The sequence below is a fragment of the Salvelinus sp. IW2-2015 genome, unplaced genomic scaffold, assembly GCF_002910315.2.
Source record: "Salvelinus sp. IW2-2015 unplaced genomic scaffold, ASM291031v2 Un_scaffold2015, whole genome shotgun sequence".
NCBI lineage: Eukaryota > Metazoa > Chordata > Actinopteri > Salmoniformes > Salmonidae > Salvelinus > Salvelinus sp. IW2-2015.
In genome coordinates this window covers 7,469-31,113 of record NW_019943364.1, presented here as the reverse complement: position 1 = coordinate 31,113, position 23,645 = coordinate 7,469, and the positions used below count along the sequence as shown (strand labels likewise).

Sequence of the window (23,645 nt, the reverse complement as noted above, 5' to 3'; positions counted from 1 at the left end):
GTGTGAATGGGGAAATATGGGTCAGTGGCACAGCATTGTCTTATTTGCATAATTTATGTCATTCACTTTGTGAATCCACAAATTGTACCCGTTCTCCAGCCCCAATGGTAAGGCTGGTAATCTGGGGCATTACTAAATCAAGCACCTTGTGAGGACAACTATTCCCATGGTTGTATTTAAACTGGACGTCTGCATTTTCATTAACTGGAGTTAAGATATGTAATTCTTAAAAAAATATATTTAGTTTTTTTAACATGAGGATCACATGTACTGGTAATATTGTGAAATCGGCTTACAAAAGGATAGATTCTGCAAAAACGATGTGAAGTGAAACGTTTACAGGTTCTTTTGCACATGATAAAACCATGCATTGGAAATACATTTTCCGGTCTTCCTGACAATTAAAAGCCATTGGTGAATYGAAGTTTTTGAATGAGTATTGTTCTACKAGCTAAATCATAACCTACTTATAATATTAACGATAATAATATTGCCATCTCATGGAACCGAATTAATGATAATGCTTTAGTCTTCTAATGTACAAATAACCTATGACCTCTTACAAAGACAACTCAAGTCAAATATATCATTTTAATATGACTGTATTTTTGGTCTTTTGGTGAAAACAGAATGTTTTAGTGGAAGTGAAAACACATTTTAAACCAATACATACATAGATTATTTCATAAGGAATCATCTTTCATTCACAGTGAAAAAAGTCAAACAAGTCCACAAACTGCATTCTCCTCCTCTACCCCTAAGCATAGTAAATTATAGGCTTGCCTGCCTGTGTGAGCCATGGAAAAACCACTGCTTTGAATAGGGCCTAGACTGGGCCCTGCTGTGGGCCCATTTCAGTGTTAAGTCCTTTGGGTGTTTTTCAGTTTGTGCCAGAGAAAAGCAGCAGGCCTACAAAACATCTGCCCACAGTGACAGGAGAAGGGCATCCGGCACTCTTTCCTCAGCTTCAAAGTTATGCTGTCACCTGGACATCTAGTTGTGCTGGAAGCTCCAACCATGTGCTGTGCGAGGCACTTTGCCCCGTCAAAGGTCTCCCCGCAGGCAGTGCATATGTAGCGGGTGGCCTGGGCGTGCTGGAGGTAGTGACGCAGGAGGTGCAACCGCCGCAGGAACGACCTACCACAGTGGCAGCGGTACCGCCGGGAGCCCCGGTGGAGGTAGCGGTGCTTCACACTGAGCGAGGGCTGCTGCGAGACGGCGCCGCACTGGCGGCAGGTGTAGGTGCCCTTGGAGCGCCAGCTCATCTTCATACGTTTCTCCAGGGCCAGCTCCTTACTTCTATTCACAAACATACACATGATGCTTAGAGGGGCTGGGGCAAAGGCAAGGGTAAGGGGGGAAGACTGAGCTTGAGGGGGGGTAGGGACAGGTGAGAGGCGGATCATGGTGATTTTCCCCGGGGCAGAGGCTGAGACAGGTCTAGGGGATGGAGTGGTGGGTGCTCTGATAGGGTCCATGGCTAGGGTAGTGGGCCTGGGTGTCTGCTGTTGGACAGATTTTGCCTGATGGACAGTCTGTTGCAGAAGGTTAGAGAACTGCCCAAGGGGCTTTACTGTGTTAGTCTGCATGGGTGCTGTGACCTGCGGTTTGGGAGGGTTGGTCTGTGYGGCCACTGGGACCAGCCTGGCCATTTTCCCTGGACCACCACCAGTGTTGTCAAAGAGCAAGGTGGCCACCACAGGAACAGCTGMCTGGGAAGAGGWGGTYGTAGACAMCATTACTCTAGGCAGAGACACAGMAGACTGTCCAGCAGGTGTTAGCTGGCCAACTGSACTGGGGCCCTGATCAGCCACYGGGACTGGGGCCAGTCGTTTCAGCTCCTTYWTGCCACTACTGTAACACATCAGGGTGGAGCTACTGGGGCTCTGCRGGCCTGAGGTGGTAGAGATAGCCATGGGTACGAAGGAGAAAGTCGTAGCGGAGGACSCACCAGCTTGGGTGACCAGCTTGTCAGCGTGAGCCAAAACAATATGGTCCACCAGACTGCCKTCAGTAAGAAAGTAAGCTTTACACATAACGCATTGGATGCCCTTCTGTTTATTGCAGTACTTCATGTGATGTTCCAGACTAGTGAAGGGCCCTCTMCCGCAARGGACACAGGCACCTTTGTCAGGCGTCTCTGTGACTGGGCTCTGAACWCGGGATTTGGTACTGTGATAGGAAATCATATGGTTGGCCAGGACATCACTAGYAAAGAAAAACTTGCACACAGAACATTGGATGCACTTCCTCTTAGAGCAGGTCTTCATGTGGTTGTCCAGATTAGTGAATGGCCCCTTGCCACAATGGTCACAGGTACCTTTGTCAGGGGTCTCTGATGGGATACTGTGAACGAGAACCTTATGGTCGGCCAGGGCTGTCTCTGTAGGAAAGAAAACGTTGCAAACAAAGCATTTGAAGCCCTTCTTCCCAGAGCAGGTCCTCAAGTGGATATCCAGACTAGTGAATGGACCTCTGCCACAATGGAGACAGGTACCTTCGGGGGTCTCTGAGTCACTGTTCTGGACTTGGTATGGGATGCTCTGGACTTGGTATGGGGTTCTATGGACATGGTATGGGGTGCTGTGATAGCAGACCATATGATCAGCCAGGACCGATTCAGTAGGGAAAAAAACATTGCACACAGAGCATTTTAAGCCCTTCTGCTTAGAGCAGGTCCTCATGTGGATGTCCAGACTAGTGAATGGTCCACTGCCGCAATAAACAGAGACACCTTGGTCAGAGGTCTTTGATGTGGCGCTGTGATATTGAAGATTATGGTCCACCAGGAATTTCTCAGAAGGAAATTGGACTTTGCACTCAGAGCATTGTAAGGACCAATCCCTAGAGCAGCTCCTCAAATGGAAGTCCATATCAGTGAATGGCCCTCTGCCGCAAACAGCACACATAGTGGAAAGCTGTCCGTGAACTGAAACGTTATGGTTCTGCAGGGCCTTCCTATTATGGAAGAGTACTCTGCACTCAGTGCATGTAAGACCTTTCCAACTGCAGCTTCTCAAATGAACGTCCATATTAGTGAATGGCCCTGTTCCACAATGGATACACGTAGTGGGATCAGGAACATATGGGGGGGATGTGTCTTTTTTGGGACAGTTGTGGTTTTTGTAGATGGCCAGATCGGGGAAGACCTGACGGCAGAACTCACAGGTGTACATTTGGCCCGATATGGCTTCAGAGTGAGTCCGAACCTCATGGTCCAACATGGCCATCTCYGTAGGGAAGACGGCTTGGCATAAAGAGCATTGAAAGTCCTTCTTCATATTGCAGGTCTTCACATGAAAGTCCATATTATGATACGGTCCTTTGGTGCAATAGATGCAATAATAAGGCTTGACCTGGGACAACTTGGTCTGGGGCCGCTTAGTCCAGGATGGCCGGGTCTTGGCTTTCCGTGTGCGTACAGGAGTGTAAGAAGACCCACTGGATTCCCCAGTGCTGCTGGACCCCGAGTCAGAATCTGATAACTCTTCTGGGTCAAATTCTGACTCCCGCTCAGACGAGGAGGGCTCACCATCTTGGTCAATCAGTATCTCAGCATCCTCATCCTCTTTTTCGCTCTGGATGTCATTCTTCCTATCCTCCCCCTGTTTGCTTTTCYTTTCCTCCTCCTCTTCTTCACTCAGCCTGATGTCCTCCTCATCTATATCCGTTTCTCCGCTGCTCTCTGTTAACCTGTCGTTGTCTGTTCCACCTGCACTCTCAGTGTCTTCGCTATGTTCACTCCCCTCTCCATCGCTCATCCCCTCATCCCACTGGAGGGGGGCGCCATCAACCTCAACCCCTCTCTCCAGTTTGACACGGATCCTCAGTGAGGGAGTCAGAATGGAGGGGCCTAGGGTCAGAGTGGAAGGGTCTGGTTTGACATCTTCCTCCAGCCTATGTCTTGTCTTTGTCATTCTCCCATTGCTTTCCATGCTATACGTATGGTCTAGGGTCACTGCTGAAGGTAAAGTACACTGTGCATTTAAAGTCTCCTCACTGCCATCATTTGAGTAGTCCTCATGTTTGAGGGCCAAGGCTGAAGGTAGAGTATACTGTCCCTTTAAAGTCTCTTCACTGCTATTCAAGACATTATTTGAGATGTCCTCAAGGGGTGTATTTAACAACTCGGTGAACAAGTGTATTCCTATGTGCTTGTTGAGATCCCACAAGTTGCTGAAATGCAGCTGGCAGTTGCTGCAATGGAGGACTGAGTTTGGGTGTGCGTTGACTAGGTGCATAGCCAGTGACACTGTGCGACTGAAAGTCACTTGACATATGTTGCAGGACGTTGAGACCTTGGACCTGTGGCTCTCAAAGTGTTCGATCAACTCCTGGCCAGACTTGAATTGCACGCCACATTCCCAGCACTTTCCCCCCAGCTCCATGGAATGCATGCCGTAAGCAGAGACGCTGTCCCCTGACAGTTCACAGTCATCGTCACTCGAGTCCTCTGGCATGGAGAACAGGCGTGGCACAGAAAACCTGGGGATCTCCTGCAATTCACAGCAAAATTACATATTAGAGACAAAGTGAGTAAATTAATCAATCAATAGTTTACAAAGTGATGACTATTGACTGACCACAAATATATTTTTGTTTGCCAATTGCTTACATATGAGGCAGGCACTGGTGAACGTCAATAAATAGAGCATTGGAAACAGTCTACAGAAAGATACAGCCTAAGCTAAAGCATATTCAAAGCCTAACAGCCAGAGTAGTTTTTCTTAATCAATTTATTAAAAGGATAAGTTCTGTATTTTGGATGTAAATGGCATTTTATTGAAGTATGCAGACACTGAGATTTCACTTGTTTTTGAGAAACTTACCACCAGCAATACACATGACATTCTGTCATTCCGAACTTTAAATCACACCTTTATCAAATCAAACTTTATTTGTCACAATCGCTGAATACAACAATGTAAATAGGCCATTTGATTAATTGTTCAGCAGTCTTATGGCTTGGGGGTAGAAGCTGTTGAGGAGCCTTTTGGTTCTAGACTTGGAACTCCGGAACCGCTTGCCGTGCGGTAGCAGAGAAAACAGTCTACTTGGGTGACTGGAGTCTCTGACAATTTTATGGGCTTTCCTCTGACACCGCCTATTATATAGGTCCTGGATGGCAGGAAGCTTGGCCCCAGTGATGTACTGGGCCATACGCACTACCCTCTGTAGCGCCTTACGGTCAGATGCCGAGCAATTGCCATACCAGGCGGTGATGCACCCGGTCAGGWTGCTCTCGATGGTGCATCTGTTGAACCTTTTGAAGATCTGGGGACCCATGCBAAATCTTTTCAGTCTCCTGAGGGGGAAAAGGTTTTGTTGTGCCCTCTTCACAACTGTCTTGGTATGTTTGGACCATGATAGTTCGTTGGTGATGTGGACACCACCAAGGAAATTGAAACTCTTGACCCGCACCACTACAGCCCCGTTGATGTTAATGGGGGCCTGTTCGGCACGCCTTTTCCTGTATGTAGTCCATGATCATCTCCTTTGTCTTGCTCACACTGAGGGAGAGGTTCTCTGACCTCCCCCCTATAGGTCGTCTCATCGTTGTCGGTGATTAGGCTTACCACTGTTGTGTCGTCTGCAAACGTAATGATGGTGTTGGAGTCGTGTTTGGCCACGCAGTCGTGGGTGAACAGGGAGTACAGGAGTGGACTAAGTACACACCCCGGAGGGGCCCCAGTGTTGAGGATCAGCGTGGAAGATGTGTTGTTGCCTACCCTTACCACCTGGGGTCAGAAAGTCCAGGATCCAGTTGCAGAGCAAGGTGTTTAGTCCCAGGGTCCTTAGCTTAGTGATGAGCTTCGTGGGCACTGTGGTGTTGAACGCTAAGCTGTAGTCAATGAAAAGCATTCTCACATAGGTGTTCCATTTGTCCAGGTGGGAAAGGGCCATGTGGCGTGCGATTGAGATTGCGTCATCTGTGGATCTGTTGGGGCGCTATGCGAATTGGAGTGGGTCCAGGGAGGATGCTGTTGATGTGAGCCATGACCAGTCTTTCAAAGCACTTCATGGCTACCAACGTTTCGTGCGACTCGAGCAGTTTCCCCTATCCATCTGTGCCACTTCTCCATGTAGCCTGCACATACGCACACGGAAAAGTATCATGAATTACACGGAGAAGTATCACTTGAGTCACACAAAATGGAATATAACGGTGCGGATAAAGTTTGGATCACACAATTTCATGTGTACAATATCTAAAGACCTGCACCACTATACTGAGAGAGTTGCTGTTTCTAAAAATATGTACTTGAGTGTTTTTGGAGCCTTTGTTCACGTTTTATAATGCCCTTGTAACTGCTAAACGAGCATGAGGAAGTATATCGCTGTTGGGGTACACTTCCCAAAAACAAGTGAAATCGCAAAAAAAGTGTCTGGGTACTTCAATAACAGGCCATTTACATCCAAAATACAGATTTATTTCAAAAGAGTGAACGTCTCCTTTAATAGTCTACATAAAGGCAAACATTTCAAAAGTACCAAGTGTACAGGAGTAGAAATAAAGTTGGGATTTTCAGAGTGTTCCCTGTCCTGCAGAGGAGAAAAGAGAAAGAAAAAATAACAAGGCAGCTGATGGAGAGGGCATTGAGAGAGGAAAGAGATAAGTATAGATAGGGATACATTCAAGAGGGATACAGAGCCAATTCCATTTCCATGCCAGACTGAATTGACCGAAAGGGAATTTGGTTTAAAAATTTTACTAATGAAAAATTCATCCAACTAATTATTATTAACCAGAAGCTAGCCAGTTTACTGGCTAACGTTAGTATTCAGCTCACCACGGTTTGTGGTCATCAGCTATCCTTTAGCTCGAAAAGCTATCGCCAGTTTTGTACAACGCGACTCAGACCAGAACATACCGGACCTATTTTTCTCTCCATATCCCCGAATTTCAACTGCAAGCTCTGGACATTTACACCTGGATCTCGCAGCTAGCTAGCTGCTATCCGTGTGATTATTGGCTTACGTCGCTCCCGGAGCAAACATCAATTATTCCGGAGCTAGCCAGCTGAAGAGTTTCATCAGCCACTCCTGGGCTACAATCACCTATCCGGACCCGTTTTACTGCCGATGCGGAGCCCCACCGGGCTTTCACGACTGGACTACCGACGTTATCTGCCCGAGGGAGTTATCCAACTGGCCCCTCCATCACGACGTTATCTGAACGCCCATCTGCGGCCCGCTAATCGTTAGCTGTCTTATCGGCTGCTATCTGAATAGGTCTATCGGACAATTTTTCTTGGGTCACTATAACTATATCTATTTTGCCAACTGGATTGATTCCCCTCTACCACACGGAACCCCACTAATCTATCGTCGGAAACGCACGAGGTGGCTAAAAACAGACCTCCATCCTATACTAGCTTGCTACCGATGGCCCGGCTAGCTGTCTGAATCGCCGTMACCCCAACCAACCTCACTACTCACTGGACCCTTATGATCACTCGACTAAGCATGCCTCTCCTTAATGTCAATATGCCTTGTCCATTGCTGTTCTGGTTAGTGTTTATTGGCTTATTTCACTGTAGAGCCTCTAGCCCTGCTCATTATACCMTATCCAACRTTTCAGTTCCACCACCCACACATGCGATGACATCACCTGGTTTCAATGATGTTTCTAGAGACAATATCTCTCTCATCATCACTCAATACCTAGGTTTACCTCCACTGTATTCACATCCTACCATACCTTTGTCTGTACATTATACCTTGAAGCTATTTTATCGCCCCCAGAAACCTCCTTTTACTCTCTGTTCCGGACGTTCTAGACGACCAATTCTCATAGCTTTTAGCCATACCCTTATCCTACTCCTCCTCTGTTCCTCTAGTGATATAGAGGTGAATCCAGGCCCTGCAGTGCCTAGCTCCACTCCTATTCCCCAGGCGCTCTCTTTTGATGACTTCTGTAACCGTAAAAGCCTTGGTTTCATGCATGTTAACATTAGAAGCCTCCTCCCTAAGTTTGTTTTATTCACTGCTTTAGCACACTCTGCCAACCCGGATGTTCTAGCCGTGTCTGAATCACCAAAAATTCTGAAATCTCCATTCCTAACTACAACATTTTCAGACAAGATAGAACGGCCAAAGGGGGCGGTGTTGTAATCTACTGCAAAGATACCCTGCAGAGTTCTGTCCTACTATCCAGGTCRGTACCCAAGCAATTTGAACTTCTACTTTTAAAAATCCACCTCTCTAAAAACAAGTCTCTTACCGTTGCCGCCTGCTATAGACCAKCCTCTGCCCCCAGCTGTGCTCTGGACACCATATGTGAACTGATTGCCCCCCATCTATCTTCAGAGCTCGTGCTGCTAGGCGACCTAAACTGGAACATGCTTAATACCCCAGCCATCCTACAATCTAAGCTTGATGCCCTCAATCTCATACAAATGATCAATGAACCTACCAGGTACCACCCCAAAGCCGTAAACACGGGCACCCTCATAGATATCATTCTAACCAACTTGCCCTCTAAATACACCTCTGCTGTTTTCAACCAAGATCTCAGCGATCACTGCCTCATTGCCTGCATCCGTAATGGGTCAGCGGTCAAACGACCTCCACTCATCACTGTCAAATGCTCCCTGAAACACTTCAGCGAGCAGGCCTTTCTAATCGACCTGGCCGGGGTATCCTGGAAAGATATTGATCTCATCCCGTCAGTAGAGGAAGCCTGATTATTATTTTTTTTAAATGTCTTCCTCACCATCTTAAATAAGCATGCCCCATTCAAGAAATTTAGAACCAGGAACAGATATAGCTCTTGGTTCTCTCCAGACCTGACTGCCCTTAACCAACACAAAAACATCCTATGGCGTTCTGCATTAGCATCGAACAGCCCCCGTGATATGCAACTTTTTAGGGAAGCTAGAAACCAATATACACAGGCAGTTAGAAAAGCCAAGGCTAGCTTTTTCAAGCAGAAATTTGCATCCTGCAACACAAACTCAAAAAAGTTCTGGGACACTGTAAAGTCCATGGAGAATAAGAGCACCTCCTCCCAGCTGCCCACTGCGCTGAGTACAGGAAACACTGTCAACACCGATAAATCCACTATAATTGAGAATTTCAATAAGCATTTTTCTATGGCTGGCCATGCTTTCCACCTGGCTACCTCTACCCCGGTCAACAGCACTGCACCCCCCACAGCAACTCGCCCAAGCCTTCCCCATTTCTCCTTCTCCCAAATCCAGTCAGCTGATGTTCTGAAAGAGCTGCAAAATCTGGACCCCTACAAATCAGCCGGGCTAGACAATCTGGACCCTTTCTTTCTAAAAATGATCTGCCGAAATTGTTGCAACCCCTATTACTAGCCTGTTCAACCTCTCTTTCGTGTCGTCTGAGATTCCCAAAGATTGGAAAGCAGCTGCGGGACACTCTTGACACAAACGGCTACAGACCTATATCTATCCTACCCTGCCTTTCTAAGGTCTTCGAAAGCCAAGTCAACAAACAGATTACCGACCATTTCGAATCCCACCATACCTTCTCCGCTATGCAATCTGGTTTCAGAGCTGGTCATGGGTGCACCTCAGCCACGCTCAAGGTCCTAAACGATATCCTAACCGCCATCGATAAGAAACAATACTGTGCAGCCGTATTCACTGACCTGACCAAGGCTTTCGACTCTGTCAATCACCACATCCTCATCGGCAGACTCGATAGCCTTGGTTTCTCAAATGATTGCCTCGCCTGGTTCACCAACTACTTCTCTGATAGAGTTCAGTGTGTCAAATCGGAGGGCCTGTTGTCTGGGCCTCTGGCAGTCTCTATGGGGGTGCCACAGTGTTCAATTCTTGGACCGACTCTCTTCTCTGTATACATCAATGATGTCGCTCTTGCTGCTGGTGAGTCTCTGATCCACCTCTACGCAGACGACACCATTCTGTATACTTCTGGCCCTTCTTTGGACACTGTGTTAACATCCCTCCAGACGAGCTTCAATGGCATACAACTCTCCTTCCGTGGCCTCCAATTGCTCTTAAATACAAGTAAAACTAAATGCATGCTCTTCAACCGATCGCTACCTGCACCTGCCCGCCCGTCCAACATCACTACTCTGGGCGGTTCTGACTTAGAATATGTGGACAACTACAAATACCTAGGTGTCTGGTTAGACTGTAAACTCTCCTTCCAGACTCACATAAAACATCTCCAATCCAAAGTTAAATCTAGAATTGGCTTCCTATTTCGCAACAAAGCATCCTTCACTCATGCTGCCAAACATACCCTTGTAAAACTGACCATCCTACCGATCCTCGACTTTGGCGATGTCATTTACAAAATAGCCTCCAATACCCTACTCAATAAATTGGATGCAGTCTATCACAGTGCCATCTGATGTCACCAAAGCCCCATATACTACCCACCACTGCGACCTGTACGCTCTCGTTGGCTAGCCCTCGCTTCATACTCGTCGCCAAACCCACTGGCTCCAGGTCATCTACAAGACCCTGCTAGGTAAAGTCCCCCCTTATCTCAGCTCGCTGGTCACCATAGCAGCACCCACTTGTAGCACGCGCTCCAGCAGGTATATCTCTCTGATCATCCCCAAAACCAATTCTTCCTTTGGCCGCCTCTCCTTCCAGTTCTCTGCTGCCAATGACTGGAATGAACTACAAAAATCTCTGAAACTGGAAACACTTATCTCCCTCACTAGCTTTAAGCACCAGCTGTCAGAGCAGCTCACAGATTACTGCACCTGTATATAGCCCATCTATAATTTAGCCCAAACAACTACCTCTCCCACTACTGTATTTATATATTTAGCTCCTTTGCACCCCATTATTTCTATCTCTACTTTGCACATTCTTCCACTGCGAATCTACCATTCCAGTGTTTTACTTGCTATATTGTATTTACTTCGCCACCATGGCCTTTTTTTGCCTTTACCRCCCTTATCTCACCTCATTTGCTCACATTGTATATAGACTTATTTTTCTACTGTATTATTGACTGTATGTTTGTTTTACTCCATGTGTAACTGTGTTGTTGTATGTGTCGAACTGCTTTGCTTTATCTTGGCCAGGTCGCAATTGTAAATGAGAACTTGTTCTCAACTTGCCTATCTGGTTAAATAAAGGTTAAATATTTTATTTTATTATCTAAATTGACAGCTATCAAAATGATATGTACTCTCTCGCTGTACATAATTTGGGATGGATGACATACCACTGTGAACACTGATAGGATATCATTGATAACTAACGTCTCTGGCCTGTATCAACAACTCACCGGTGGACTCTGCTTCTGGGCTTTGTTCACATCCTCCAGTAGCTCCACCTCTGCCCCCACGGTCTCCTGAATCACTATGTCTTCAGCAGCCATCTCCATAGCAACCATATACTGGCTCCCTACATTTTGAGTGACACAAAGTAAGCAAAGAGAAATCCACAGACACTGACTGACAGACACACAGATGATATAGTGACATGTATTAAGTCAGAATAACTTGCTACTACTGCATTACCACAGATAGAAGGGTTAGTTACCAGTATCTTTGGTACTACTGTGATAGTTCAACTCCCAAAGGCAAAATATTAGTACTAATGTCAGTTTCTGCAAAACGTTGCTAATATTGACCAAGCGGGTTGCTAACTTCCATTATATTGTACAGCTAACCACTAACGTTACTAGCTACTTGGTGCTGTCGCCTATTCCTCTCTGCTGGTACTAACGTTGCCGTTAGCTGGGCTACGCAGATTGCTACTTCACAAGTTKTCATCAAATGCTTTTATTCAGACAACCTAGGGTGTCATCACTAGTTCAAACAATTGCAAATTGGACAAATTCAGGTAAATCCCACCCCGTTTCGTTTGCTTCCGTTTTGCAACAGAATAGCGTCAAGAATACACCCCTAACTAGATATGAGACAAGTTATTCCAATTATGTACTCTAGACTATACAGGTGTGTAGCTACATCGCTCACTAATGTACAAGCTAATTCTCAAATGTGAGGATGACGTAACAATTTCTCTCCAAAGCAATGACGCTCTCAACGTTGTTGTTGTCAATAGAGAGAGCGCGTTCCCCCATTCGATAATGTCGTTGGTTTGGTGCACGTGCGAAATTGACGTTGATTCATTCATTTTTTGACTTACATTACCTAGCTAACACCTACTACGAATTGTACATAACTATAGCAGCATTTCGAAAAACATTACCTTTTAAGTTCTTTTTAAAACGTTAATATTCCCTGCTTTGGCTTCCATCATTTATTCTCTATTTCCTGTTTTAACAGGAATGGGTGGAGCCAGTGTGAAACCTACAGCTCCCAGTATGCACCAGTGGCCATCTTTCTAAACGCTATACTACATCTCCCAGTATTCATATTTTATTTAAACGAATTACACACATTTGCAAAAAACGAACAAATAAACAAACACATTCATAATTAGGCTACACATACTTATATTGCAAGTTGAAAGACTGCTGTAGAAACTACACACTGTACCTTTGTTTACCATACTGTAACCTCTGTCCATAAGGGCATACAATAATTGATGATTTAAATGTGATGCCAAGTGTTGATGCCATTTAAACTAATTATATTATTAGGACTATTTTATTAGCTAAGTGAGGAATTTAAATTAGTAACAATAGGACTATATTGTTGTTAAGTAGCTAAATTACTATTTTTAGGTTATGTGTAGGACACTTATCTTCTCTACAACCTAATGGCACAATCTAATGACAATAACATAGTCATAAAACCTTTCTGCACTAGATCATGATATCATACCATATAGGCCTACAAAAATGCACGTGGTTCTATTTGATTATTATTTCTTCAGTTTTGCATCACTAGCTAGGTTTCCATCCAATTGGTGACAGATTATCATGTGAATATTACAAAATCCGCATAAAAACAATGTGCGCATTTTCCCACCAAATTGATTTGTTGCAGATAAAATACTGTGCGTAAAAATACAATTTGCTGTTAAATTCCCATTTTCTGAATAAAAAATACAAGTTAAATGGGTTTCCATCTAATTTTCAACTCTACAGATGCACTACCATGCACTTTCACCACTCTGTGAAGTTCATCATAATTAATTTAATCTGTAGCCTAATAAACTGCATGCTTTCCTGACGAGTCGTATTTGGAGGAGTAAAGTTTTGATATTTTTAATCTTACCAGGGTGTAGGCCTATATTGTATATTCACCCTCTACAACACAATAACATGTTTTCATGGCACTGGCTCATTACACATGCATGTATGGTTTTAAATCTGTGCACTGAAGCCTATTCACATGATTTATTCTAGGTTCATTTAGAGGACATTTCAAAAGACACCTGTCCACAACCTCAAACAGTCACACTCCAAACTCCACTATGGCCAAGACCAAAGAGCTGTCAAAGGACACCAGAAACAAAATTGTAGACCTGCACCAGGCTGGGAAGACTGAATCTGCAATAGGTAAGCAGCTTGGTTTGATGAAATCAACTGTGGGAGCAATTATTAGGAAATGGAGACATACAAGACCACTGATAATCTCCCTCGATCTGGGGCTCCACGAAAGATCTCACCCCGTGGGGTCAAAATGATCACAAGAACGGTGAGCAAAAATCCAGAACCACACGGGGGGACCTAGTGAATGACCTGCAGAGAGCTGGGACCAAAGTAACAAAGCCTACCATCAGCAAGGGAATTGAAGATGAAACGTGGCCGGGTCTTTCAGCATGACAATGATCCCAAACACACCCCGGGAAACGAAGGAGTGGCTTCTAAGAAGCATTTCAAGGTCCTGGAGTGGCCTAGCCAGTCTCCAGATCTCAACCCCTTAGAAATCTTTGGAGGGAGTTGAAAGTCCGTGTTGCCCAGCAACAGCCCCCAAAACATCACTGCTCTAGAGGAGATCTGCATGGAGGAATGGGCCAAAATACCAGCAACAGTGTGTGAAAACCTTGTGAAGACTTACAGAAAACGTTTGACCTCTGTCATTGCCAACAAAGGGTATATAACAAAGTATTGAGAAACTTTTGTTATTGACCAAATACTTATTTTCCACCATAATTTGCAAATAAATTCATTAAAAATCCTACAATGTGATTTTCTGGATTTTTTTCCTTCTCATTTTGTCTGTCATAGTTGAAGTGTACCTATGATGAAAATTACAGGCCTCTCTCATCTTTTTAAGTGGGAGAACTTGCACAATTGGTGGCTGACTAAATACTTTTTTGCCCCACTGTATATATATATGGTATGATTAYCTAAAAATATGCCTGAACTACATGAACGGTGCTGCATTTTACTAACCACATTTTACACTGCATTTACAGTGTAAATGGCTAAATTTATAAAACATTGAAATATGGGGTGTATTCATTACGGCTTGCAACGGAAACCGTTTACCGTTTGAGAACCAAAGGGAAGAAAACAGAGCAAACGGAACGAAACGGGGAGGGACCTAGCACCTACCTACTTGAATATATCCAATAAAAACTATCGTATTCGTTGCAAAACGTTTTACAACAGGATTGGCGTAATGAATAGAGACCCCCAGCAAAACCAAGTTGAACTGCCCGGAACCTATGCAGCCTAGTCAGCTGGCTTCGTTTCCCAACGAAAGAATTTGAGAGCTGTACTTCAGCGTTACCATCTGATTTTGTTTCCGTTTTGCGGATTCTATCTGGAAAGCAATTAGCTAATCCTTCTTGAAAACCAAATTAATCGCATAATGTAAGTGTTAACGAAATACCTATGTGTATTGTGAAATGAAAGACGAGTGAAAGTGTTTTAAATATATGCGTCGTTGGCCTGGAAAGACTAGTAGCGTTCATTCAATCATTGTAATTTCCCCGGCTAAAGCTATGGTAATTTCTATGGTTTGTTCATGTAGTATGTATATCTTATATTTAAGATGTTCCCGTCCACTTTACCTGGACAGCGAGTTGATCTAGCTAATAATAGACATTCACCACTTAACGTTACCAAGAGGAGGTTTCGCATAGTCGTGGTCGCCAGCAACACAAGAGCAGTTAAGTGTCCGGCTATTGGTTCTCGGTTTCTCGAACATCAACTCCAAGACGAGCATTTGCCCTTTTATATTTAGGTTGTTGCGGGATGATAGTCGTTCCATTGAAAACGTCTAGGAACAGCCCCCGGCTTCAGACCCTTGCGGTCTGACGAAGGAAGATGGTCGCTAGGGTTTAAATGTAAGCTGCAAATATACATTATGTGCTTCCTCGACGTATCATCACTTCCTGCACACACTACTACTTCAGTTCATCATTGCTCGGGGAAATATGTTTGGAATTTGAGCACTGCGGGACACTACAAAAACGTATGTTTCTCGATTCCGCCATTGGCATTTCTGTTGCCGGAAGTMCGTCTACACACCTGCAGCTACTTCCGCTTTTAAGAACCCTGAAGTGTGAAAAGAGCCACTCCTCAGATCCATTCCACCCAAATAGGTTACTGTAGCTAGCCACTGCATTTCAGTAGATCAGAATGCATTACATTTGAACTGATGTTGTAGCTATCTGTTCCCGTTTTATTTTGACAGTTGACCACAGTGTGCAACATGTCAGAATCTGGCCACAGTCAACCTGGCATGTACGGACAGGGAAGGAGGAGAAGGCGACGCCGAGACAGGGATGTGGGTCCCCCGGGGCAAAACCTCTCTGGTCCCAGTCGAGATCGGGAATATGTCCCCAGAGAACGCAGGGTAAGGACAAAAGTGCAAGGCTTTCCTCTGTGGGAAAATGATCTATATGGGCTACCTTAGTTTATTGTAGTTCTCATCTGGTCTTTGAAGGATGGCAGTGAGGAGCCTCCAGGACCACTCCTTCAGAAGACCCCCATCATCCTGGCCAAACCCCCTGGAGAACGGGTAAGGYGAGATGCTCTTACTGAAGGTTGTTGTCTGTAAGCRGACTAAAGGTTTTAATGAATTCAGATGCATGGTTCTTGGCAGTAAATACAACAAGTATAATGCATTGGCTCTTGTTTTGTTTCAGTCCAAGCCTTCCCAGAGTGTACCCATCAGTGGAGGCCAGGCCCTGGAGAAGCCCATCATGCTCATCAAGTCCAGGGAGGACGGGGGGAAACCAGGGACCCCTCCTGAGGTGGCTTCTCCGGCCTCTGGCTCTGGGGCCTCAAAGCTAGAGAGGGAGGGCCAGCGCCCTACCCAACCTGTCTACCAGATCCAAAACAGAGGCATGGGAGCAGCTGCTTCCAGCGGTGCTGTGGACCGTGAGTCAATACTGGTCATCAGCATTACCCTAGCCATCATAAGTGTTTACTTACTGTAGCAGGGAATACAATCTCTAACACATGCACGTTACTTACAGCTGTGATTGGCCAGACCAAGCTCGTCCCCCCTGAGAAGATGAAGCACAGCATCAAGCTGGTGGACGATCAGATGAACTGGTGTGACAGTGCCATGGAGGTAAAGCTCTTCTGATTATTGTTGTCATGCCATACATATATGTAACAGATCTGTAGCCAGGCTACACATGTTCCATGTTGTGTAACAGATTTATTGTCCTGCATTACAGTATTTAAGGGACCAGATCAGTGTTTCTGCTGCAGTCATTTAGCTGTGGCACTTTGAAGATGCTAGGACAGCCCACATGAACTTTTCCTTTGCTAAATAAATTAATAGAAAAACCAGACAACCCCATTCGAGGTCGACCGATTAATCGGAATGGCTGATTTCAAGTTATCATAACAATCGGTAATCGGCATTTTTGGACACCGATTATGGCTGATTACATTGCACTCCACGAGGAGACTGCGTGGCAGGCTAACTACCTGTTATGCAAGTGCAGCAAGGAGCCAAGGTAAGTTGCTAGCTAGCATTAAACTTATCTTATAAAAAAACGATCAATCTTAACATAATCACTAGTTAACTACATGGTTGATGATATTACTAGTTTATCTAGCTTGTCCTGCATTGCATATAATCGATGCGGTGCCTGTTAATTTACTACTTCGCCAAARGGGTGATGATTTAACAAGCCATTCGCGAAAAAAGCACTGTTGTTGCACAAGCACTGTTGTTGCACCAATGTGTACCTAACCATAAACATCAATGCCTTTCTTTAAAATCAATACACAAGTAGATATTTTTAAACCTGCATATTTAGTTAARATTGCCTGCTAACATGAATTTCTTTTAACTAAGGAAATTGTGTCACTTCTCTTGCGTTCTGTGCAAGCAGAGTCCGGGTATATGCAGCAGTTTGGGCCGCCTGGCTCGGTCTTCACACAGTTCGCAACATTTCTTCCTAACAAAGACCGTAATTAATTTGCCAGAATTGTACATAATTATGACATAACATTGAAGGTTGTGCAATGTAACAGCAATATTTAGACTTGGGGATGCCACCCGTTAAATAAAATACGMAACGGTTCCGTATTTCACTGAAAGAATAAACGTTTTGTTTTCGAAATGATAGTTTCCGGATTTGATCATATTAATGACCTAAGGCTCGTATTTCTGTGTGTTATTATATTATAATTAAGTCTATGATTTGATATTTGATGGAGCAGTCTGACTGAGCGGTGGTAGGCACCAGCAGGGTCGTAAGCATTCATTCAAATCGCACTTTCCTACTTTTGCCAGCAGCTCTTCGCTGTGCATGACTTCAAGCCTATCAACTCCCGAGATTAGGCTGGCAATACTATAGTGCCTATAAGAACATCCAATAGTCAAAGGTATATGAAATACAAATGGTATAGAGAGAAATAGTCCTATAATTCCTATAATAACTATAATATTCCTATAATTCCTATAATAACTACAACCTAAAACTTACCTGGGAATATTGAAGACTCATGTTAAAAGGAACCACCGGCTTTCATATGTTCTGAGCAAGGAACTTAAACGTTAGCTTTTTTACATGGCACATATTGCACTTTTACTTTCTTCTCCAACACTTTGTTTTTGCATTATTTAAACCAAATTGAACATGTTTCATTATTTATTTGAGACTAAATTGATTTTATTGATGCATTATATTAAGTTAAAATAAGTGTTCATTCAGTATTGTTGTAATTGTCATTATTACAAATATATATAAATAAAAATCGTCCGATTTAATCGGTATCAGCTTTTTTTGGTCCTCCAATATCGGCGTTTGTAAAATCATAATCGGTCGACCTCTAAACCCCATAGTATAACAGTTTATCTATTTACCTTATCGGTTTGTTGTTGTGCCTTCTATGTGAGATAAATATTCCCCTCAAGGCAGATTTAAGTTGCGAGTGCCATTAGGAGGTAAACATGCATTCTGACAAGCAGTCAATGCACATCAATTCATAATGCACAGTTTGTTTTGGGACAAAAAAATAATGAATATGATTCTAACTATCTTAGGGATCAAATCCCATTAACGGGATCGTTTTGACAACATCCGGTGAAATGGCAGAGCGCCAAATTCAAATTAAATTACTATAAATATTAAACTTTCATGAAATCACACATGCAATACACCAAATTAAAGCTACACTTGTTGTTAATCCAGCCAACGTGTTAGATTTCAAAAAGGCTTTACGGCGAAAGCAAACCATGCGATTATCTGAGGATAGCACCCCACCAAACACAGACAATCATAATTCAACCCGCTAGGCGCGACACGAAACTCAGAAATAAAGATATAATTCATGCCTTACCTTTGACGAGCTTCTTCTGTTGGCACTCCAATATMTCCCATAAACATCACAAATGGTCCTTTTGTTCGATTAATTCCGTCGTTATATTATCCAAAATGTTCAATTATTTGGCGCGTTTGATCCAGAAAAACACRGGTTCCAACTCGCGCAACATGACTACAAAATATCTCATAAGTTACCTGTAATCTTTGTCCAAACATTTCAAACAACTTTCCTAATACAACTTTAGGTAATTTTTTACGTAAATTATCGATCAAATTTAAGACGGGATAAACTGCGTTCAATACCGGACGAAAACAAAGTGGACCGTGCTTTCAGGTCATGCGCCTCTAACAAACAGTACACTTCACTCGACACTCGTTCTGAACTGCCTTAATTCTTCATTACACAAAGGAAAAACATAAACCAATTTCTAAAGACTATTGACATCCAGTGGAAGCGATAGGAACTGCAAGCAAGTGCCTTAGAAATCCAGATCCCCGTAGAAAACCCATTGAAAAGAGTGACCTCAATTATTTTTTTTTTTCTTGATGGTTTGTCCTCGGGGTTTCGCCTGACAAATAAGTTCTGTTATACTCAGACATCATTCAACCAGTTTTAGAAACTTCAGAGTGTTTTCTATCGAAATCTACTAATAATATGCATATCCTAGCTTCTGGGCCTGAGTAGCAGGCAGTTTACTTTGGGCACGTTTTTCATCCGGACGTGAAAATATCGCCCCCTAGCCTTAAGAAGTTTTAATTAAAAGATCCCATTTGGGATCTAGCTAATGATTAGCTCAATAGGGTAAATGCAGGTCGTGACACCATGCTTCAGCTAATTTATTTCTTGCAACTATGCCTTTTTTTGGTTGGGCTACAGGTGATAATGCTTATTGCTAATACCATACCTGATAATATTGACCATGCATGGTGCAATATATTAAAATAATTTTACCAATATATTATTGGGCTCACTTCTGAAGTTGAAAATTATAATTTAGATGGTGTCAGCATAATTTTATTTTCATTCATTTTGGGGAAGGGGCTTTTAAAAAAATCACAAGAAATGTGCTTCTCAGTCCTTCTACATAAAAAAATTCCGGGGAGATCCGGACCCACCTCTTAACCCCCTCCACTGCGACCTTTTTCCCCACTGCTACACATTTTTCCAGAGGAACACTGAGCCAGACAGACATGTTGTGTTGTCCTGTGTTACAGTACCTAAGGGACCAGACAGACATGTTGGTAGTGGGAGTCATTGGCCTGCAGGGAACAGGGAAATCCACCATCATGTCTCTCCTGTCTGCCAACGCACCTGAAGAAGACCAAAGGTATTGTRCTATTGGCAKRTCCTTACATGGAGCTCTTTCCATCTATAAAGACAGGGAATATTGTGTTGTATATTGTTATAGTCTAAATGAATGTAATTAAATTTGAAAGTAAACGGTAACAGATGGGTTTTATTGTATCTGTGTGTCTGACAGGCCTGTGTGTGTTTGTGTAGGGGCTATGTGTTCAGGGCCCAGACTCAGGAGATCAAAGAGAGAGGAGGGAACCAGAGCACTGGTATTGACTTCTACATTACCCAGGAAAGAGTAATCTTCTTGGACACACAGGTCAGATTAAAGCATCAGCATTTAAGGCAATTTGCTGTATCTCTAATTTGGTATTTATCCATGTACCATTCCTCTTGCTCCAATGTTATTTTCTATACCAATGTGTTCCTCTGCTCTGTGTGTTCCGCCAGCCCATTCTCAGCCCCTCCATTTTGGATCACCTCATCAACAACGACCGCAAGCTGCCTCCAGAGTACAACCTCCCTCACACCTATGTGGAGATGCAGGTCAGTGAAAGGCCAGCAGGGGGCACTGGGCAACAAAGGCTCTAAAGGAGAGCTACTTCCTGTCTAATCTGATCCATTCTTATGATTGAGTCTTAAAACATCTGTCTGTTTGCATAACGTGTTTCCATACTGTATATTGAAGTTGGTTTGTAAGTTCTACTGTTCTCTCAAGGTGTTAACTCACTCTTTCACCTCTGCTCTTTTTAATCAGTCTCTTCAGATCACTGCCTTCCTGTTCACAGTGTGCCACGTGGTCATTGTGATTCAAGACTGGTTCACTGACATCAACCTCTACAGGTAACCAACCACCCCACCCGTCTGGGAAAAAAAGAGTCCATTAGCACTGATTCACTAATGCTTATCATGGGGTTTTCAAATCAGGGCAGGTAGGATCKTTATTTCAGGGTGGTGTTCTGTMTCTGAGTGTATTTTGGCTGTGGCATTACCTTTTCCACTCATCACCATGGAAATATATTTGGGGAAATGTTTTACAACCTCGCGTCCATTCCACTGTCACACCATTGGGAATGTTCTGATATCATATTCATGTTGTGGTTGTTGTGCTGTGTGTGYATATTCTGACCAGGTTGTACGAAGTGTCTCTGTGATGATGATATTGTCTCTGACCAGGTTCCTCCAGACAGCAGAGATGTTAAAGCCCTCCACCCCCTCAGCCAGCCACGACAGCACTGGTTCCTCTGGCAATGAAGAGGGATCAGAGTACTACCCTCACATAGGTGACAGACGCAGAAACAGACGCGCACACACACTCTAGTTCCGGCTCAGTGTACTGAATGCTCAATAATGTATTGTTCTGTTGTCTAGTCTTCCTGCAGAACAAATCTAGTCGTGATGAGTTCTGTCCCAGAAACCTGAAGAAGATGCATATGGCAGTGGACAAGCTGATGGCCCACTCCCATCTGAAATACAAAGGTTAGACTGGAGAGGATGTACCAACAGGCTTATCACAACATTCACATATTTATACACTATACTATTGTGTTGTTTCTATATTAGGATTCCTGCACGTGCATCTTTTTGAAGGGTGAGAAGTGCAAAGCAGTGACGAATGTCATTAAAAAGCCCCATAAATTGTGCAGACATGGGTTTAGTTAGCATGTATTGATTTCTATATGCAGGCACGTTGTCCATGCTGGACTGTAATATTTTTCCTGGCCTGGACCGCGACTACCTGGAAACAGAGGTCAACATGTTCCTGCTGCCCCTCATGGAGAATGAGGGGGAGGACGCGCTAACCAAAGCAGGTCAGAGCAAATACCATGTCTTAGTTTTCACACACTTCTGTCTATATTTGTGGATGTTCTCCTCTCTCATTCCTTTGTGTTACTGATTCCCCATGTCTGTGTCTTGGTGTTTTGTTCCAGGGTCTGGGTCCGCCCCTCTCTTCTCTCTCCTCCCGGGCTACAGAGGACACCCTACCTTCTCCTCTCAGGTCTCCAAGCTCCGCAGCCAAATCCTGGCCATGTCCCGCTGTCAGCTGTCACACACCATCCTCACAGAGAAGAACTGGTAAGGGAAGCACAGAGGGACACAAGTGTTGGCGTGTCTGTCACTTAKTGTATACATTTTGTGATTAGCTGGAAATGAGGCAAAACTGTACTCGAAAATATGTTTGACTGTTATGTTGTGACAGGTTTCACTATGCGGCTCGCATCTGGGACGGGGTGAAGAAGTCCTCAGCCCTGTCTGAATACAGCCGTCTACAGGCCTAGCAACACTGTCAACCGGTTGTTATGAATATACTGGAGGAAATGGATGTCCCTGTCCTACATGAGGACCAGAAGAGACAGAGGGAGGTGGGTCTGGAGATGGACAGTGCCAGTACTATTGGGCTTACAGGTTCAGTCAGTGGTGATATGAGGTGTTTGATGTTGAGGAGAGGTCCATCTCATGGAACTACAGATAGTTCAACTTTGGTGTCTTTGTAACAGAGGGAGAAAAATGGACAGCTGATAAGATTCAGGTGTCAATGTGACAGTAAATAACCCTGCTAAGTGTTAGAAGAATCAGATGGTACAGAAAATGACTGACTTTGAAAGATACATTCTGACTAACATGATACAAATGGTMAAAGTAATATTTAGTTGAAGCATACAACGGTGCTTCATTTTTATTTCATAATATGTGATTGTCTAAAGTATTTGTTACCTGTTTACCTGAAATGTTCTGATTTGTTTATTGTGTAAAGATGGAGCTGAGATTCAGGACGAGACACTTCTGCAACTTGACAAGAATTTATACAAATATGATGTAATCATTAACATTAAACCGATATACTCTGTTATTCCTCCCTTCTTCTGATGTAATAACATAAGAATATTGTAAGAACATTCTGAAAGAGTATAAAATCCTTTGTATTCCTCAACCTTTCCATTTCAGGCAAGTAATATTGATTAAGTCTTAACTAGGATTATTTTCAAATCCAGAAACAAAAATATTTTTTGATTATGCAATCATCTCAAAACATCAGATTTGACTGTAATGGTGGTGATAGAATAGCATAGTATTTTATGTATATATTTGGACAAGATATAGTTTCCTTGTATAATTAAAAAGGCACTTATGAAAAAACATCCCTCGATCTTGATAAACACAAACAAAACAGTCTCTTTAACATTATCTCACTCATAGGCCTTCAGAGCCTTCTTCATTAAAGTTTGCGCATCTTCAGACAGATCTTCAGCATGTAGTAGCTGGTGCCATATGACATACCTCCTGCAGCCATGGAGCCCAAGACTGGAATGGTACTCAAGAAGTCCTCAACCACCATTGATGTTGACCCAGGTGCCTTGGTCAGAATGTTGATGCGTCTTATCTCCTTGTTCAGAGGGGACTTGAGGACTGCTTTCACCTCCTCCACTGGCACATTTGTTCATCAGCAAGGCTCTGCAGAGACTCATTATCAAGACCAAAAGCCTGATAGATATGGTTATATCTACACTAAAGGAGAGACCTGAAATTGGTACTGTATTGCTGCCACACAGCCAGATACAAGAGCTGATCTCCATATGTTGGCTTGGAGAGCCTCTTCCTCTGGTTGATTTTCATGTTGGAAATGGAAGTTCCTTCTCCATCGTCTTCCCCAACTTGAGGAAATCATAGAGAGGTACTGTAACTGGAGATGAGGAAGACCTGAGACCACACCATGATACTCAAAGTCCTAAGAA

The 23,645-nt window shown here is 43.7% G+C and overlaps 2 protein-coding genes across 8 annotated transcripts; one reads left to right on the top strand and one right to left on the bottom strand.

Annotated features, from left to right (window-relative positions):
- Positions 1 to 223: 223 nt before the first annotated feature.
- LOC112072733 (zinc finger protein 836-like) lies at positions 224 to 14,977 on the bottom strand. Of its 5 annotated transcripts, none has more exons than XM_024140115.1 (4): positions 14,895 to 14,977; positions 11,245 to 11,363; positions 6,493 to 6,543; positions 224 to 4,496 (listed from the first exon to the last, which is right to left on the bottom strand). In XM_024140115.1, the coding sequence occupies exons 1-4, from the start codon at positions 14,962 to 14,964 to the stop codon at positions 861 to 863; spliced, it is 3,876 nt and encodes a 1,291-aa protein (XP_023995883.1). In that variant the 5' UTR covers positions 14,965 to 14,977; the 3' UTR covers positions 224 to 860. The 5 variants fall into 5 exon arrangements, with proteins under 5 accessions (XP_023995883.1, XP_023995885.1, XP_023995886.1 ...); XM_024140117.2 differs by lacking the exon at positions 14,895 to 14,977 and adding an exon at positions 12,174 to 12,281; XM_024140118.1 differs by lacking the exon at positions 14,895 to 14,977 and adding an exon at positions 11,502 to 12,144.
- Positions 14,526 to 22,762, top strand: LOC112072734 (SMG9 nonsense mediated mRNA decay factor). 3 transcript variants are annotated; one of them, XR_011476323.1, is made up of 15 exons: positions 14,526 to 14,694; positions 15,521 to 15,682; positions 15,773 to 15,847; positions 15,975 to 16,209; positions 16,308 to 16,405; positions 19,833 to 19,945; positions 20,119 to 20,230; positions 20,362 to 20,457; positions 20,669 to 20,754; positions 21,088 to 21,194; positions 21,283 to 21,390; positions 21,597 to 21,722; positions 21,843 to 21,987; positions 22,112 to 22,274; positions 22,667 to 22,762. XR_011476323.1 is itself a non-coding variant. In XM_024140119.2 (14 exons), exons 2-14 carry the CDS (start codon positions 15,539 to 15,541, stop codon positions 22,188 to 22,190), a joined length of 1,524 nt encoding a protein of 507 aa, XP_023995887.1. In that variant the 5' UTR covers positions 14,526 to 14,694; positions 15,521 to 15,538; the 3' UTR covers positions 22,191 to 22,762. The 3 variants fall into 3 exon arrangements, 2 of the variants coding, with proteins under 2 accessions (XP_023995887.1, XP_023995888.1); XM_024140119.2 differs by having other exon boundaries at positions 22,112 to 22,762; XM_024140120.2 differs by lacking the exon at positions 14,526 to 14,694 and adding an exon at positions 15,084 to 15,170 and having other exon boundaries at positions 22,112 to 22,762.
- Positions 22,763 to 23,645: the final 883 nt, after the last annotated feature.